General features: G+C 37.6%; 1 protein-coding gene across 4 annotated transcripts; it reads right to left on the bottom strand.

Annotated features, from left to right (window-relative positions):
• Positions 1-1,417: 1,417 nt before the first annotated feature.
• Positions 1,418-15,659, bottom strand: CALM2 (calmodulin 2). 4 transcript variants are annotated; one of them, XM_057497235.1, is made up of 7 exons: positions 15,544-15,659; positions 11,862-11,952; positions 9,947-9,977; positions 3,512-3,655; positions 3,319-3,425; positions 2,763-2,898; positions 1,418-2,057 (listed from the first exon to the last, which is right to left on the bottom strand). In XM_057497235.1, the coding sequence occupies exons 1-7, from the start codon at positions 15,642-15,644 to the stop codon at positions 2,029-2,031; spliced, it is 639 nt and encodes a 212-aa protein (XP_057353218.1). In that variant the 5' UTR covers positions 15,645-15,659; the 3' UTR covers positions 1,418-2,028. The 4 variants fall into 4 exon arrangements, with proteins under 4 accessions (XP_057353218.1, XP_036781821.1, XP_057353219.1 ...); XM_036925926.2 differs by lacking the exon at positions 11,862-11,952 and having other exon boundaries at positions 15,544-15,561; XM_057497236.1 differs by lacking the exons at positions 11,862-11,952; positions 15,544-15,659 and adding an exon at positions 15,167-15,313.
• Positions 15,660-19,078: the final 3,419 nt, after the last annotated feature.

Genomic DNA, 19,078 nt, shown 5'->3' with positions numbered 1-19,078 from the left:
GTTGAAGTACGATTACATTGTATGAAGAACTGAAATTTGAACACAGCTTGGTATGTGCTCAATATGACCAGTTAAATCATGCAAACTGTTTATTTCAATTTCCTGTAAAATCAAAATGCCTTTGTGACTTTTGTGAAGATTACAAATCAATTAACATGATACACAAAAGTACCTCATGTTTCTCCTTCCAACAACTTAAACTCCAAACTGTTGGAATTGGAAAAGATTAACTTTGCCCAGTTCCCTCATTTTACAGGGTCTTAAACTGGTTTAACAGCATAGAAACATGGGTTCAACACTTATTCCAAGCACCAACTACTAAAAGTGCTTTACCTTCATTATTGTGAAAGCCAACCTAGAAACCAACTGTGTATATTATACCCATTTTGCAGGAAACATAACTTGAGGATTAGATAATACTGACATCTTCAAGGTCACAGCACTTATCCAAACAGTTCCAATAAAACTCCAAAGCCTGTACTTTTAATACACTGGAGATTACTGTGTAGTAACAGTCAAATGCAGCATGAATCTTCCACTTAATACATCTGGCCTTCTGACTTGTCTTACATGTAATGCAGGTCACCTTATTTGATTGCCTGAGTAGTTATTACATAATAGTCTAATATCCCCTTAGGATTATCAATGCCTATTTACTTCCCTTGTCCTCTCTACAACTATCACTTTTTCTTCACTAACCACCTAATTTTCTATTTTCTGGTAAAATAACAGTGGTTTAAAATAGTCAAAGACAAGTAGTATTCTGCCAAATAAATTACACCCCCCCAAACACCCATATTAAAAACCTTGTGGCTGTAATAGGTAACATTTATACATTTTATCTTGGTTCTGGCTTGCTATGGAATCTTTCATAAACAAAAACCCTGATAACCACCTTTTGAGTAGCTTAAATTATAGAGAAAGCAATGGTTTAGAAGCAAGAAAAACTAAAGCAAGGTTTAGTTACTGCCAATCTACTCCTAAAAGATAACTTTTTTGTAAAATATGGTGCAGATAGGCAGGCACAATTGAAAATTCTCCTCTGTATTATGGTGTAAGAATTTAAAAGCACAATTAGTAAAACAGTAGGAAATAGACATAAAAGCATAATGACCCACCCACTCCAATACTGTTGTGATTTTAAGACATTTTTGGCGTGAATATGGACAGATGCCAAAATTGAAAAATATGTTTAAAGACAGGAAAACTAAACACTTACAACAGTTCCTATGCTAAGCACATTTAAAATTTTTTAAATCTCTCACATCTTTTTAAGGTAGTATAATTTAAAAGCAAAACAATCTTTAATAGAAAAATACTTACCTGAACAATACCATGTAGAAACCACTTCCACTTTGATACTCAAAAATGATTTGACCTGAAGGTAATTAAATGACTCAGATGCAGAGCAACAGTTGGGTAAATTGTAATTTTTTTATTGGAAAACAAATATACAACTTGGAATGGATTTGAGGCAAATTGTGCCATAAGCAGATTTTAAGTGGCTAAACAAAGTTTAAAAAGCAAGTAACAATAAAAAGAAAATGTTTCTGGTACAGGACCAGCAGTACAAAAAAATAGTGTACGAGTACCTGGATAATACACCCGTTTTGCAATAGTGCAACTTTTAAGTACATATTGTTGACTGTCCATAGCCCACGCAGAGTTATAACTCCACACTTCAACAACAACATGCTGACAGTTCCTAAATAAAACTACTTTAAAAAAGGCATAACCCAGATGTTCCCTCATTTGACCAACTCCATCTAAGTTTAGATGTGCAGAAGGGCTTAGATATATCCAGAGTAAGCCACATGCAACATGTTACTTGATCAATTTTCTAAAATAAGGTTTCAGGACAATGACAGTAAGATAAGGGAAGAAAACATGGAGGAATGAAGTCCTAATTACTATACATGCATATTTTTTTTGACAGTAGGGGGAAACCTTTTACAGATAAGTTACAAACAAAGAAAAGGCAAATAAACAATTTTGTACAAGAAATTTAACACATTCTGTACAATGTCTTCACTTTGCTGTCATCATTTGTACAAACTCTGAAAAAGAAGTATACAAGAAGTTGAGTCAGTGGCAAAAAGACTGACAAAAATAATCACACTTACACTTAATCAGTGAGCAGTCTCCAATGCACTTTCTTTCCTCAATTACCTTAAAGTACAGAGGAAAGCTAGTTTACTGCCAGCTAAGGCTGAAACTTCATAAACCACATTTATGATTAATGAGTAAGTAAAAATAAAATTAGTGCTTTAGATAAATTATAAAAACAGCATCTTGCTCTGTGTTTAGTATCACAATACTCTTGAATTAATACATATATAATTAAAACATATATGAACAGTTTTGAGACAAAAGCTAATTAGAAGTCACCTTAATTTCACTTTGAGGAACTTGAAACAGTTTGAAACTTTTAAAACTGTTCCATAATTGTTATACAAAAACATAGAGTATAGTGCTTTTCCAAACTTCAGTGCGCATATGGAATCACCCAGAAATGTTACTAAAATGCAGATTCTAGGTATAGAGTAGGACCTGATAGTAAATAGTTCTAAGAAGTTCTCAGGTAAGTGATGTTGTCCTAGTCTGTAGCAACACTCTGAATAAGCAAAAGGTTAGTAAACATAAATAACTGTGTTGGCATTTTTATTTTGGTGGGAACAAGTCACTTTGTTCTGTCAGGTACCTAACAAGTACCACTTATTTAGTCAAAGCACAGAATGAAGCGGTGAGAGTGAAAGACTTACCTTCATAGTTTACTTGACCATCACCATCAATATCTGCTTCCCTGATCATCTCATCAACCTCTTCATCCGTTAACTTCTCTCCAAGGTTTGTCATCACATGGCGGAGCTCTGCTGCACTAATATAGCCATTGCCATCCTAGAAAAAAATTAGTACAATGTCTCTAAGTAAAATTATACACTTAGAATTGGAATTTAACAAATTTATTAACTTCACATTAAGGAGAAAAACATATTAGAAATCCATTCAAACTGAAGAGAATCTAAAAATAATTGGCCTATAAATTAGATGTCACTGAGAACCAAGCAGGATATCCTATCATTGAAATCACTCTTTCTTAGTTTCAAAGTCAAATGATGCCTTCTTTGCCACAAGATTAATGCAACATGTATGTTATTTGGAAATCTGTTTTATACTATAATTCTTAATTCTTGATATTAAAAGTATGTTACTAAGTCACCAGAAAAACTGTAAAAAGTCTTTAAAGAATAAGAGGTCTTGGTATCTTCATTTCATCCTCATATTAAAACTTAACAAATCCAGTCCTTGAATACCTACTTTATCAAACACACGGAATGCTTCTCTAATTTCTTCTTCACTGTCTGTGTCTTTCATTTTTCTTGCCATCATTGTCAGAAATTCCGGGAAGTCAATTGTGCCATTACCTGAAATGGTTTGTTTAGTTCAAATATTACAACAGAATTTAAATGCTACATGAATCCCCCCAACCAATCCCAAAATTAAGACTTACCATCAGCATCTACTTCATTAATCATGTCCTGTAATTCTGCTTCTGTGGGATTCTGCCCAAGAGACCTCATTACAGTTCCCAGTTCCTTTGTTGTTATAGTTCCATCACCATCCTTGTCAAATAGTGAAAAAGCTTCTTTGAATTCTGTTTTAAAGAAAGATCACAACCCAAATGCATGGGTAAACAATAAAAAGTTACCTGCTAAATGAAATGTATTAGTCAACCTTTGAAGCCAAGATATATATGAAGATAGCACTTGAAATGCGATTTTGATTCCTGAAGGATTAAGTGGGAAAACCTTGTGATATTTGAAACACCTTCAGCTACCAGTATACATGCTCATACTGCTCTACCAGGGAATTTTTCATCTAAAATCTTATAGAGAAACTCCAATACCTAGACCAGGTAAAAGTTTAATTATTCTGGGCTGAAAGAGGAAAAATCAAGTCCCAAATGACTGGCTTCTCAATTTTGTTAATTAAAGCTGCTCTGTGGAACACAATTCAAAATTACAGGTCTAACCTACATTCAGAATAAAGAAAAAAGACTATTGGTACCAAACACTTCTATAGAACAGCTATACTATTTATATTTACATTATGTTCAGACTAATTTCAAAAGTTAAATCTATTTGATCACCCACTAAATTAAGAACAAAACAATTCTAAACTTCAGAATATACGATAGGCTCATTTCCTTTTTGGAAGACAGAAGGGACTAAACAACCAAATAACCTATAATGGTATTAAACAATGGCATGATCAAGGTTTGAATGGACGGTTTAGCTAAGTGCTTTATTCCTTAGAACAAAGATCATTTAGACTTTTCTTTAGAATATAAAATTCCAAGTTGGTAACAGAGTGAGAAATATATTGCTGAAGATCTTTAAATAATCTTTTGGAAATTATGTTACTTTTAACTCACCATTAGACTTCACGGAAAGCTGTTGGAGCAGTAGTCCAGAATACCTGGCTTCACCATTTATTTTATAGATAAACTAAAGCATAGATTAAATTTGGCTGTGCCGAGGTCATATAAATGAGCTAGTACTGAGTAAGGTACTTTCTACAAGATTTTAGACGGCACCAGCAAATGCAAAAGCTGTTCCAAAGTTCACCAGACCATTAACCTCCTGACATATCTACACATTTGAAAATGTACACCTGACACACATTTAGGAAATGGTGTGCCTCCTCTTAAGAGTCCTAGGTTATTTATTCCCTGCCTTTCCATCCCTGTTCCAATTCATATACTTCCCAGTTTCATCCTGTCATAATCTCTTCTCTGGACTCACTCTTCCACTGATTTTGTATTAACATATAAATTATATCTCCCTGTCTCTTAGTCTAAAACTAAATGCAAACCTTTATATTTTCGTTTAAGTGCCTGCCCTTACTCTCATCCCAAATTTTGTAAGGCACCATTACTCATATCCATTTCCTTCGGTATCAATCCACTATTAAAATATCTTCCAGCTTCCGCTCATAACCTGAAAATTCCAAGTTCACCAACAGCCTAGTTGCCCAACCCAGCCAAGTATGTTTCAGTATGTGAAGCCATACAACATAGGAGCTAAAAACAGCCTCTGGAACTCAACAATCTAGGTTAAAAATTTCCAGCTCTGCCACTTGCTAATAATGGAACGCTGGGCAAAAGGTTTTACATTACTAACCCTTTTCTGCTTCAACTTCCTCATTTTTGTTAAATAGGGATAACTACCTACCTTCCTAAGTTTAATTATTTACTAAGTATAAAGTATTTAGAACTATGTCTGGCAATTAAGTACTTAATGTCAAGAAAAGGATGACATTTTCCTACAGCACCCAAAACCACAATGAAAAACTCAAACCCCTCCTTGCTTTCACAACAGAACTTAATTTACCTCCTACCTTACACTGCCAAAGGCTCTTGCTCCTATTAGTCTCTTATATTGTAACCAAGATCCTTACCCTTTTTTCTCTCAGCCATTTCATCAATGCCCACTTAAAATGAAGACTTCCTATCTTTCATCTACTCATCTCTCATTTATCCTAACAGTATTCCACCACCCATCTTTGGTTTCACTTTCCAGTTTCAGTTACCAGCAGTCAACTGTGGCCTAGAAGCAGATGATCCTCCTCCTGACATACTGTCAGAAGGCCAACAATAGCCTAATGCTACACCACAATACCTACGTCACCCTATTTCATCTCATCACGCAGGTGTTTTTATCATCTCTCGTCATCAAACTTTGAGAACACATTCATAATTTTTTATAATTGTTCTATTTTCTTGTTATTGTACATATTACTGTGCCTAATTTATAAGTTTTACTTTATACCAAGTTTATTATGCATAGGGCAAAACAGTACATGTTAGGGTTTGGTACTATCTGCGGTTTCAGGCATCCACTTGGGAGTCTTGAATATACTCCCCCTGCAGATAAGGAACTACTATACCTTTATTTCTGACTTCCTACAGGACATCTCCCCTGGCTGATCTCAAGCAAACCTTATGAAAATGAATTCTATACTCCCCAGCAACTCTGGAATGCAAACAAAAGGCATTTTAACTCTTTCCCTTTGAAATATGCCCAACAAGTCCTATTGAATTTTGCCACTTAAATACTGCCTGATTGTTTTTTCATCTCTTCGGCCAGTATTTTTATCCATGGTCCCATCACCTTTTGCCTAGACCATTACAACAGGCTCCTTACTAGTTCTTTAAAATAACCCACACAACTATCTGACTCTTATTACCTTTTTGAATCAGTACATTATTTTCTTCTGCTTACAATCTTTTATCGCTTGGCTTTAGACCAGGTATCACAGACTAGTTGTAGTTTGACACATTCAGTAGTAAGATAGTTCCACTCCCTTTAAATACTGTTTCAGAGGATTTCACTCAATATCAGAAGCTTAGTACCAAACTACTGATTGCTTTTGTGAAACAGCACATACAGTACTAACCTAAATTAACCCAATGACAAAAATAGATCAATAAATCCTACAAGCAAAATTTGATGAAGGCATTTCCACTTTACCCAGGTTTTTTTTAACTGAAATACTACCTAATAACTCAGGCTACAAGAAAATTAAAGTACTAAGAGATTTGTATTTGTTTCCATTACATTCTCTTTAATACTTAGCCACAGGCATCGTTTAATACCCCCACTATGTACAAAATCCCCCATTGTGTAACTATCTATAAGCATTTTATTATATGATTTAACTTAAAACCAAATTCTAGAAGAAGCATGGTATAAGTTTATGTATGTGTGTGTTCTAAAAGTTTTAAAATGTAGAGACTCATTGGTTTGCTGGAATAAGTGAAAAGCAGGAAATAAAACTGTGTATTTTAACTACTATTTATAAATACAAGAAAGGAACAAGTGAAAATATTTAAATATCAAGATTTATTCCCAATTTCTATTTGTATTTTTATACTACAGAGCCAGAAATAGTCGACCCTCAAAACAATGCAGGGGTTGGGGCACACCCCTCATGCAGTCAAAAATCTGCGTATTAACTGTGACCCCCACAAAGACTTAATAGCCTACTGCTGACCAGAAGCCCTACAATTAACATAGTTGGTTACCATGTATTTGTTATATGTACTATATACTGTATTCTTACAATAAAGTACAAAATGTTCTTTCAAATTGTCACAAATCCCACAACTTTCAATGTTATGTATTGAAAAAAACCTGTGAGTGAACCCATGTAGGTCAAATACTGCTCAAGTGTCAACTGTACCTATAAATACTCCTTTAAGTAAGAATAAACTCAAAGAGTAAAATTTAGATTCACCTGCCTTCACAGGTCACCACCTATACTTTAGAACCAGTATAACCATGATGTATAGAAGATTATTACTCGGAACGTTAATTCCTACAAATGACTTGAATTAAATGCTTGTTTACCAGCTTATATTTATTTAATAGAAAACTGTTAACTTAATAATCCTTTAAAGGTCATGTATCAGACTTTTGTTGGCATTATGTAATTATTGTTATAAACTGAGTATGGCTAATATTTTTTTGTCAAATAAGTTTTATGCCTATGCTGGACCTTGGAAATATAATGAAGGGCATAGCAACTAATTTCTTAAAAAAAGAAAAGTTCTTGTATGTTTTTCCTATTAGTTTTCTAAATGTCAAACACCAGCAAGTAATGCCACGGCAGAGTCATCAACAAATGTAACTTGTTACTGATGTCACTCTAGACTGTTCTGGAGTGCCCTTTAAGACCAGATAGTGTAAACAATTCTAATAACTTAACCTAGACAAGCATACTTTTCTTCTAGACCAAGTTATTACTGTTAGAATTGCTAAACAAATCTGTAGTATTATCATATGAAGATAAAAATAGCTTTAGAAGTACCTTAGTATGTTCAATGTTGCATTATATGTATGAAGCTTAGCTTTTTTTTTTGGTAGGAACAAGTAGGTCTTAAGACTAAAATGTTCCTGGTCACCAACAACTACAATTTACCTGATAAAAAAATAAATCTGCGTTCACCTCAAAGGCAGACAATCAAAACAACAAGTTTAGGAGGAGGCAACTTTTAGAAGAGGCAGAATAATTCTTAGGATGAGGTAGGGTAGATAGTAGTATTCTAGAACTCTTTTTTGAAAATGAAATTTATCTATTCAGGCAATATTCAGCCCTTACTACATAGGATACACTGGGGATACAAGGTCCCTGATCTCACAGTTTTATTTTTAACAGCATAAAACTTTGGCTCCTTTACCCTAAAGGTTCACTATAATCTGGGGCCCGTAATGGCTTTAAGCCTAGAAAAATGAAAATGTAGGGTAGAGAGAGAACCCAGATAGACTCTTCTGCTACTCCTATTGGAAATATATGATGGAAGTCAATGAAAGACCAAAATTTATCTTAAAGACAATGTTCCAGTGAACTTACAAGTATTCTTTGTAAAAATGCAGTATTGATCCTCTTGTATTTAACAGACACAAACTATCTTTTTTAAGAGTTTTATGTATGTTTCAGAGGACAGAACGAGCATCAATGGGAAAGCACCTTAATACACTTTTCCCTCCTAAAGTGAACATGTATGTACAGTACAGGAAACCACCTAACTGGGAATACTGAAAAACTGAAGGCAGAATGTTATATTAAAACATAGTAAAGAGTTTAAAACTGGCAGTATTAGTCAACCTGAGTCAGTTCCTGAAGGAGACAGTATTTAAAAATCCCTTCTGGAGTAATTCATTTTTCGTGGATACATTTAAAATAGTATAAATGAATAGTATAAAAAATATATTTCCAAAGCTCTGCCTGATTACTTCAACACCCTCAGTACATCCAATTTACCAACACGAGAACAAAACCCAAGTTTAAATTCATACAGTAAGTAAAAACAAAACCTGCTTAAATTTGGCCTTTAATGCTAATAGCTTTCTACTTGATACAGTCCTATCAAATAGTATTTGGGACAAATATATGGAGAGACTAGTGATTTCTGGCTCCTCCAAATCTGTGTGTGTTTGGGGGGGCTGGGAGACTGGTGAGCTTACTTTAAATGGGCTATTTTAGTTGAGTTCCAACTAGGCTTCTCAGTTTTCTCTGTCATTAATAAAAGTATGTTAATGCTGCTGAGCACTTCAAATTCCTTTCCTATAAGGAAAACTATGGCAGTTCAAACTACTTGGTGCTTGTTTTAATAAAAGTCTCTAATGATAATAAAGGAATAGAGTTTGAAAAGCATTTCAAAAATGCACTTGAAAGAAAAAAAGTTTCCGCAGCAACATTTTGATGTTAACCAGTCACCTCAAGTACTAGAATAAAATCGGAAGTACTGATGTTTAATGGTATGGCATAAAAACAATGTCAGGTTTTACATAACAACATCGCATATTTCCATAACAAACCAAAGAAGACGAGATTTAAGAAGCTCATTTCAAAAGCTGTCACTGCTTTTTAAGACAAAAATCAAATCACTATAGCAGTCAAACAGAATGCTAATTTTTGGATCTAAGTTTTTCACTAAAGAGATGGTTATTCTTCACTACATACACAATTCTAAGGTTAAAATAATAGCTACTTTAAACGGGGGTAAATTTAAGGTTCATTTTCTGATTCTACATTTCAAGTTACTGCTTGGCCCTCTTTTGGAAACTTATTTGGAGTTAGTTTTAAAACTGCCCACAACTCAAGTTTCAGAATAAGATAATCTTAAAAACGAAGACTACCATCACGAAAAATCCCTAAGTATATCCACATAACCTAAAAATATGTCTTTAATTACAAGTAGCCCCACATATCTTTCACAAGGCAAGTTTAACTCAAGTTCAACTACTATTTTATATTACACCCATTTGTTACAATCTACTATACACACCAGTCAGTTCTTCCATATAAGTATTTTATTTTGAGGTTGGCTATTCAATTTTTAGTACAATCCAATGGGACAATCTAGCAAAGTATTTCTCACCTGCAATCTGCTCTTCAGTCAGTTGGTCAGCCTACAAAGAGATCAGAGATTGGTGAATGACTTCAGAGTATATAGATTAGCAGTTACAGAAACAAGTTAAAAAACTTTTAAGGTTCACCATATACCATAAACTTTATTTAGTTCAACATTTCTTAGTACCAGCAATAAACACAGTCTATCTTCAAAGCTAAGCTGTCTTGATCCCCAGATATGAAGATATTTTGAATACACGTCAAACTCTACATTTCACAAATTGAAAAAAAGTGTATCTTGCATACTAGAGTTTAAATTGAGTTATTAATTTTCTAAAGCAAGGATAAAATTCAGTAAAACAGTAATCCTTTTTCAATGTTAGGATACCTAAAACTTAAGCTCACCTTCTCCTTTGGTAGACATAAATCATTATTACCTCAATTGAACCAATTGAACTCAATTGAAATCTCAATTGAACCAAAAATAATATCCAAGAACTACAGTCAATATCACTTCTAAAAATGGTTAAACACATTATTTGGACATGAAAATGATTTTCCAGACCTTAAAGAAAAAAGGAAGAAAAAAGCAGCTTGTCAGTGCTTCTCATTACCAAGTAAACAGCTGCTTCATGGGTATATGTATCAATAAGCAGTGAAATGTCCGAAGATGAAGGCCACATAAAGGACAAAGAGCCCTTGTTAGGATACCTAAAACTTAAGCTCACCTTCTCCTTTGGTAGACATAAATCATTATTACCAGAAATCCCAACTGAACCAAAAATAATATCCAAGAACTACAGTCAATATCACTTCTAAAAATGGTTAATTAAACACATTATTTGTATATGAAAGTGATTTTCCAGACCTTAAAACAAAAAAGGAAGAAAAAAGCAGCAGCAACAAACTCCCGTTACACAGATGAAAATCCCAGCTATCCTGGCCGAGGCCACATCAGAGCTACGGTTTCCCTCTGCACCTGTCAGGCCACTGCGGAGAACCCAGGGCTCTCAACATCTGAACTACATTATTTACCAAATGTTAAGCCTAGCCATCCATTTTCTCTTGACTTTTGAAATCCCAAAGTGAGGCTACGGTTTGTGATTTCTTTTTTTAGCACATAGTTTATGCTTTAAAAAAATGTTCAGTATATGCTAAAACTCATTAGATATGTTGTTCTTATTCAATCTTCATGATAACCCTATAATGGCACTATCATTCTGTATCTTACAGATGAGGAGAAGCTCACTTTAACTTCTGTGAGCTGGAGTACAAAGTTAGTTAACTGGAGTCAGGATTAAACACTAAGGTATTAGACCAATGCCTCTAAATTTTAAATTCAGAGCACTATAATATATAGATATATGAAAATACCAAGGGTTCTTTGTCCTTTATGTGGCCTTCATCTTCGGACATTTCACTGCTTGATACATATACCCATGAAGCAGCTGCTTACTTGGGTAATGAGAAGCACTGACAAGAAACGGCCTCCTATCTAATATTGCCATCTACATGGAGTCAATCATACAAGGACCAATCCATCCATCTACTGGTATGAAAAGAATAAACAGTGCCTGGTTTCATTCTTTTTAAGTGAATACACTCGAGGAAAGGATAAGACCTTAATGTAGAACAGCAACCACATTTTCTCTGGGGGATAGCATGAGAAAATTTAAGAAAACATAAGTTTTTCCCTGCTCATCAATTTTGATATGACCTTAATGCAAAATCAAATCAATTCTATTTTTAAAAAGAAAAAAGCCAAAGGCCCGGTAACTTAACATTGAAGAGCTGGTAAGCAAGTTCAAATCCAAACTTATAAAACATAGAGCTATCTACTTTTATCCTTACAAATCCCAATCATCCACCAGGTATTTGGTATAAAATCAGCCACACTGTTTATTTTATTAGTAAGATTTAAAACCCACTGAATTGACGTTTACTTTGTTTGAGGCTATTGAGGATTTACTTCTAGTGTGATTCCATTCTGTAGGACTTTCGTGATTTCTGAATAAAGGGTAACATGATGCCCTGCTGGAGAAAAAAGCATGGTGTTTTGAGTCATTGCTGGGCTAGTATCCCAGTGCTATCCCTTAAGATCTACATGACCCTGGACATGTTACTCAACCTCTCATAGTCAACTTCATCTGTAACACAAAAAATATTAATACCTGCTTTGCAAGGTTATTATGCATAAGTGAGAAGCTCCCCCAAAAAGTTCAGTGATAATTATTATATATATGTTAACTTATCAAAGAACCTCTGATGTAAAATATCAACCTGACTAGTTCAACTTTCACATAGAAAACATGCATGGCATTATCAAGCTCTTTACAAGAAACTTCCCATGTTCCATGTTAACTTCAAGCTGAGAAAATATATTTCCGTAAATTGAAACCAAAAGATGCAACCCAGGGACAGATGTGGCAGGTGAAATCAATTTAGGACTAAAAATGCTAAGCTAAATGTGTGGAAGGCATGACAGAATGCTTGAAAGATGAAGGAATGGTTGCTGTGTACAGGGAGAGAGTTCATTTGTTCTCTCAACATATTGGGGGTGGGAGTGGGGTTGGGGAAGGCTCATTCATTTCCATGAAAGCCAAGAAGGCCTTAGGAAGAAACAAGATGTTAGCTATACAAGAAAACTTTAAATACCCACTTTTACTTGTAGGTCAAAGTTTAACGGCCCCACAACCATCTTTTCCAGCTCCCTACCTCTAATCTTAGAAGGATCACAAATGAGCTTCAAAGAATGAACTAAGAACACAGGGACTAAAAATTACACACCTATCCTAAAAGTGCTCCTCAGTTCTGCTTGCAATGTTTCAAGAAACTTGCTACTAATCCGGAGTTCGAGGTTTTAAAGTAAACAGCATTCAGATTAAAGCCTAAAAAAGCAAGCACCCAAGACTCCCTAACACTCTAGTTTGTAAGCCTTTTCCAACTACAAGCAAATAAACTGGGTTCTTATCTCTAATGTAGAGTGCCATTTTCTCAGCTAGAAGAATTATACTTTTGGGAAAACTCAAGCTCATTAAAACATGAGTGTTTATCTCAGTAAAGTGAAGAATAATTCACTAGAGAGATACTAGTTCTTACTCCTTTATTTCTACAATTGATAGAATTCTTGTCACTCCAGAGAAAGCTTCCAGGCATTAGTACATACTCTCAGGTTCCACCCAGACCTATTGAACAAAAGTATCATTTTGGGGAAACACAGCTTTTGTAAAGATACATTAATCTAGACTACATGTGTGACCTGAAATGAATGTTTTCTGTACTTATTAAGGAGTTCCTAAATGGCCTTTCAAAACTAGGTATGGATACTCTCGGGGCTCATCTAGTGAAAAGGTAGTGTAAAAATACATCATTCTTATCGGAATGTGTGAATGAATACATTAGGTTTGAGATGGAACATAACTTTTTCATTCATTCCTGTTTATTCCAAGTGCTACTCAGAAACAACAGACTTCATTCATTTTTTTCCTACAATTCCAGATGTTAAGAGTATGTTTTACCTTTATCAAAAGCAATCTCTTATTTCTGTATAGTTGAGATACCTTAATTCTCATCGAGTAGTACTTTTATATAGCATCTTGGACCAAAAGAGGAACCACTAGAATAAATTACTTCAAAAAAATTAGGACCTTTACCAAAGACCTAATGTGATCATTCTAGCTGAATCTAGAACTTTCTACATTTTGATAGAGCCATAGTGAATTTCTTGAGTCTTAGCATATCTCCTTGCAGTATGATGTTAAAACGATTACTTATTTAGACTCAAGGGAGAGAATTTCTACCTCTTCATTTCTTTTACTTATCTAATCACTAACCACTCCAGTCTCAAGTCGTCTTAAATGCAATCCCCCTTTCACTGACAACATGTAAAACCCAAGAGCTATCTATGTGAACAATCTTCTTCCATTTTCATATCAAATAAATTTTTATTCTTCAACTAAGTCCTAAATTTAAATCTCCAGTTCTTGTAAGTTACCTGAGGAAAATTTCCAAGTTAGTTAATGATGACTAACCAAAAACTCCCAAACCATCAATGAAATCCTTGTTTCACCTAAAATGAGTAAATTCAACTAGCATGTTTAAATTCAGGGTAACTTAAAATGTCAAGATGGAACAAGTGCATCAACCTTAAATGAACACTGGTTATATATATCCAAGGTGAACTCCCCCCACACCCATACAGGCTGGAGGTTTCAGTTGGCAAAGATTCCCAACTCCTGTTTAAGATGTCACCTTGCCTCCTGGACACACCCATCGCTGTAACCACTTGGCAGAAAGAACCACAAAGTAAGTATTGCAAATTACTGCCCTCATTAGAATAAAAAAAAAAAACACAGGAAAGAATAGGGGTTCCGGTCTCAAGTGACAGAAAATCTTTTTTCCTTTCTAAAATTCCCTGCCCCAAAACATATTCCATTACTGATTTGACACCCATTACTGTACCAGTGAACTTAACTGCACGGTAAGATGGTCTGGCAATCTGCGGAAATAACGGTCATTTCAAGGGGGGGCTGGATCGGGTGAAATGCTGTCTGTGGTAGTGGTTCTTCGACATTAGGAGTGCGCGTGAGTACTACAATAGGATAGCGACAGCGGCCCTTTTCAAGAGCATCCTTCCAGTTATTACATGGAGATGAAGCGGACTTTCACAACAGAAGGGCAGTCACCCTGGAGCTTACTTTCGGTAGGTGTTTAGGAAATGCCTTTCAGACCCTAGCTGGAGCTGGCGGTTTTCTCTACTAAGATGCGTACCCGCAAGGATTCGCCTAACTTCAGGTATAATAAAGCTCATTTCCTTCAAAGACAAAACCACTTCAAAAAAATTTAATGCTCAGCCTCGGTAGGCGAAGGTGGCCCCGAGGCCCAGATGGTGTAGAAGATAGGATTCACCGAGCTTCCGTCTCGCCACCAGAGGGGGATGGGCAACTGCAGAGGCCACCCTACCCCCCATCCATCCCCAACTGGCCGGCCCCGCAGCGCCGCGGGAACTCCGCAGCCCTGCAGGTGCCAGCGCAGCAGCTGGGGCGCGAGCCCCGCCGAGCGGGCGGCAGCTCCGGCCCCGCCCCGGCCGCTCCCCGCGCCCGCACGCGCCCCCCCCCGCCCGGGCACGCGGGGGATGCGGGCTAACGGCTGAGCTGGCGCTCGCCCTGGGCCTCACGCGCTCCCTCCCGCCCCCTCGGCGCAGGGCGGCCGCGAACGGACAAAGGCGCTTCCTGGCGCCAGCACTAACCGTCCGTTGGGCTTTTGAATCCGGCCCGGGAGTGACCTTCCGAAACGCCCGATCCGAGGCTTTTACGCTCCCTGCTCCCCGTCCACTTTCACGCCTCCCCCACGTGCTGGGTGCCCCCCGCCCCGGGCCCATCCTCATCCAGCCAAGGCCAACGGGCTTCGTAGCCGCCAGTACCCTAGGGACACCTCCCTGAGGAGAATGGGGGTGGGGGAGCACCTGCGACACAACCATCGGGGACCCCAAGCCTATTTCGCGCCATCCCTCTTGCAAAGACCACTTTGGCGGGTGTATGGGAGGCGAGTTCCCTTTCTTTACGCAATTCGCTTCAGTCTGCTCCCCCCTTAGACCAAGCGCCGGCAGCTTAACGACGCACTCACCATGCTGCAAGCGCTACCGGTCTCCGAGACGCGAACACACAACCACTCGGCTCGCTCGCTCCACTCGGACTAATTCTCCTCCTCCGCCCCCAGCGCCTCATAAACACCGCCCTCCGCCAGATCCCTCCGCCGCACGCTAGATAACGGAACATTACAAACGAGTCCCGGTCAACTCCCTCCTCTCAGACTCTTCTCGAAACCCCTCTTTAAAACTGTTATTCAGTTGACGATGCAAGAGACAAAGGAAAGTGAGCGGACGGACGGTGCAAACGGGTTTCGCTCTCCAGTGAGCCGTTTACAGGCTGGTGGAATCGCGCGTGAGGGGCGCTACTTTGCGGCGCGGAGGAGTACCGTGGCGGTGACTCGTTACGCCGACGGTCGTTGAGCTGGCCTCTGATTGGCTGGTTTGTACCTGCAATGCGTCACTCGAGCTCGCGGCCGCCGCCGGGACACAGTGAGGTTTCTGCCGTTGCTCCTTTGGCGGTGCTGTCTTGGTAACTGCGCCTGTCGGCTGTGTGGCTTTCTGTGCGCTCGAGTGGACAAACTTCTTCCTCCACCCATCCTGCACTGCCAGGCTCTCACACTTCGCGCCTCTTGCATGGGGGTAGACGAAAACACCTTGAACAGATAAAAGATGAACTTGACAGACCCCAGGAAACCCTACCTCGCGCTGAGCCTCTCAGCCTCATGTTTCAGCCTCGTGGAGGCCACATACTCTTCCATTCCACTACCTCACTAAAACCCATGAAAACCTGGGTAAGGGCAAACTAATCTGAAAGCGTCTTCCGTTTATACTTCACCTTTGCCTTTCTTAACAGGGGTTATTTACCAGAAAAAAAGTCACTCAAAACCCACAATATCCGAGGTCTGTGGTATTAGTCACCCCCAATAGCCCCTTAATACTGTGGAATAATAGGGTTCTGGCCTGGAGGCAGACCTGGGTATGAGTCTTCATTGGACTACTTTCTTAGATGTAGGACCTTGGATGAGTAATTTAATCTTTAGTCTCGTTGTAAAATGTAATACCTATCTCAAAAGATCATTGTAAGAATTAGTATTATATAATGATTAGAGATAATATAAAATGTTTAAGTACCTGGCACAACTGATCATTATAAAATCTATCTTCCCCTCATAACAAATTTGCTCCCTTGGATCTCTTAACTCTGAGATTTAAATGGACATTTTAAAAACCCACAGTAGAAGTTAGCTCCTTGGATTTGGAACCTTTGTGTACGTATTACTGATGGGAATGTAAAATGGTACTGGCAACTGTGGATAACAGTTCTGCAGTCCCTTAAAAAATATTAAAATTAGAATTACTATATGATCCAGCAATTCCACTTCTAAGTATATACCCAAAAGAATTGAACACACATTGATAGTATGTGTGTCATACATACTATCAATACATACAATAAGAAGTATTGATACACATGTATTCATAGCAGCATGATCAACAGTGGGTAAAACATAGAAGCAACCTAAGTGTCCATCAGTGGATGAATGGATAAGCAAAATGTGGTTTGTGCTTACAATGGAATATTATTCAGTCTTAAAAAGGAAGGTAATTCTACAATATGCTATAACATGGATGGACCTTGAAGACATTATGCTAAATGAAATAAGCCAGTCACAGAAAGACAAAGAATGAAATACCAAGAATAGTCAAAATCATAGAGACAGAAGGTAGAATGCTGGTTGCCAAGGGTTGAGGGGAGAGAAAATGGGGAGTTATTCTTTAATGGGTATAGAATTTCAGTTCTATAAGGTGAAAAGAGTTGTGTAGATGGTTGCACAACATTATGAATGTATTTAATCACTGCATTGCACCCTTAAAAATGGTTAGGATAGTAAGTTTTATGTGTATGTTATCACACAGGCAAACACAAAAATTTAGCTCCAAAATAAGTAAGGATGTGCATAACCTGGAATATTTAACAAGCAGATAGTGAACACCTACTGTGTCAATTTGAATATAATGTAATTGTTAGAATAGAGGGGCTGAGGCACAGAGGGGAGGACCTTAGCTCTCCACAAAGGTTCCAAAAAGGGTTATACTAAAGAATATGATTCCTAAATTTAATCTGATAGAATAAATGGCTAGGAAAAAGCAAAAGGCAGGAAGGAAAGAACCAAGTTCCAGAGGAAAATGAACAAAGGAAAGACCCAGAGGCATGCAATTACAGCACATAATGGAGGAGATGCCAGGAATGAGACATTACTACAGCCAGCCAAGCAAAGGAGAGGGTTCTGGGATGTTAGAAAAAACTAGGGTTAAGGCTCAACCTGCAGTTCCTCAAGAAGATTGTTGGTAGAGCTACTACCCAGGAAGAATCATCTTAGGCCATGTCAAGGCCTTAAAATTTCCTAGAAAAAAGCACAGGCATGTGGACTCTTGAAACCTAGTAAACAGCATTTTTAGCAAGCCAAGACGAAATCTCTCCTACTGAAGGTAAGGTTCCCTCCAGAACGTTCTCCCCAGCAAGACCAAGATGTTCTCTGCTTTCTGCACCTACTTCTGTGGAATTTAACCTCCTTTAGTCAAGTTAGACATTTTCTCATACCATCAAAACTATTTGCTTTACTAGGGCAGAGGTGGATCCCCTTTCTTTCAGGCATGCAAATTAGACATAAAGTAAGTGGTCTTTTAATTAGCATTGGCGGCCCTGCGACCTTCCTTTCAGATAAACCTCAGAACCCTGTGTTTCTACCGTCCTTGTAGATGTAACTATGTAATGATGCCTCAGGTGGTGGGGTGGGGAGGAATAATTAACTTTATCCGACAGGTGAAATGCCATTGAGAATGTTATTTAAACAAGGATACCTCTGCTTCACAATCTGGCCTGAAAGTAGAGACTTAAGCCACTGTTCCATTATTCTGCATTCCAGTAGCTCCCAGGTCTTTTCAAGGTACTTCCTGACATTTGTCTCTGATTCCCCCTCAGATGGAAGAACCATCAACAACTTTTTCTTTCAGCTTAGTCACTAAAAGTATTTCTCTTTATGCAGTACCCAATCAGTATGCAGTAATTGTACATATGTAATTTTTAATGATGAGAAATTGATTGGCAGAATGAATAATCACCTCCTCTAGAAAATGAATTCTTAAAAGGATTGATGTAGAATCTATAACAAGCATGGGCTTAAGTCTGATATACAGGTGCATGTATTGAAGCAAGAAGCTTTTGAACAAATATTTGGTAATGAAATAGTCTATTAAAGAGAATACAGGAAAGTTCTTCCTGGTTTCTTAGGTTGAATTTCTGCAGGCCTTTCTTGCAGGACCTCCGTGCTGACCTCTCCAAGGGAAGTAAGAAAATGAGAAAAAAGTCAAGACTTACATTTAAAGCGACTGTGGTTTATGTGTATTTGAGAACGTTCCAAGTGAATTTATTTATAGAGCCATTTGTCTTCCACAAGATGACATATAATGCAGCCTGACTTTGGCAATTGCCAGCTGAGAAGCAAAAGCCTAGGAGTTGGTTGATTGTGTGTTTTCCCCTTCTGACTTCTGAGATCTTACAGCTTTGTC

This window comes from Manis pentadactyla, chromosome 2 (assembly GCF_030020395.1).
Source record: "Manis pentadactyla isolate mManPen7 chromosome 2, mManPen7.hap1, whole genome shotgun sequence".
NCBI classification, from domain to species: domain Eukaryota; kingdom Metazoa; phylum Chordata; class Mammalia; order Pholidota; family Manidae; genus Manis; species Manis pentadactyla.
The sequence above is the reverse complement of the archived record's forward strand: the minus strand, read 5'-3'. Positions and strand labels throughout refer to the sequence as shown.

What these genes read in the sequence shown, in the direction of transcription:
- CALM2 (XM_057497235.1), bottom strand. Translation starts at nt 15,644, where the DNA reads ATGAGGCGCTGGGGGCGGAGGAGGAGAATTAGTCCGAGTGGAGCGAGC. An exon ending in CCTCAATAGCCTCAAACAAA is followed by an intron (nt 9,978 to 11,861) that starts GTAAACGTCAAT and finishes ATCTCTTTGTAG; the next exon opens with GCTGACCAACTGACTGAAGA. An exon ending in CATTCCGTGTGTTTGATAAA is followed by an intron (nt 2,899 to 3,318) that starts GTAGGTATTCAA and finishes ATTTTTTTCTAG; the next exon opens with GATGGCAATGGCTATATTAG.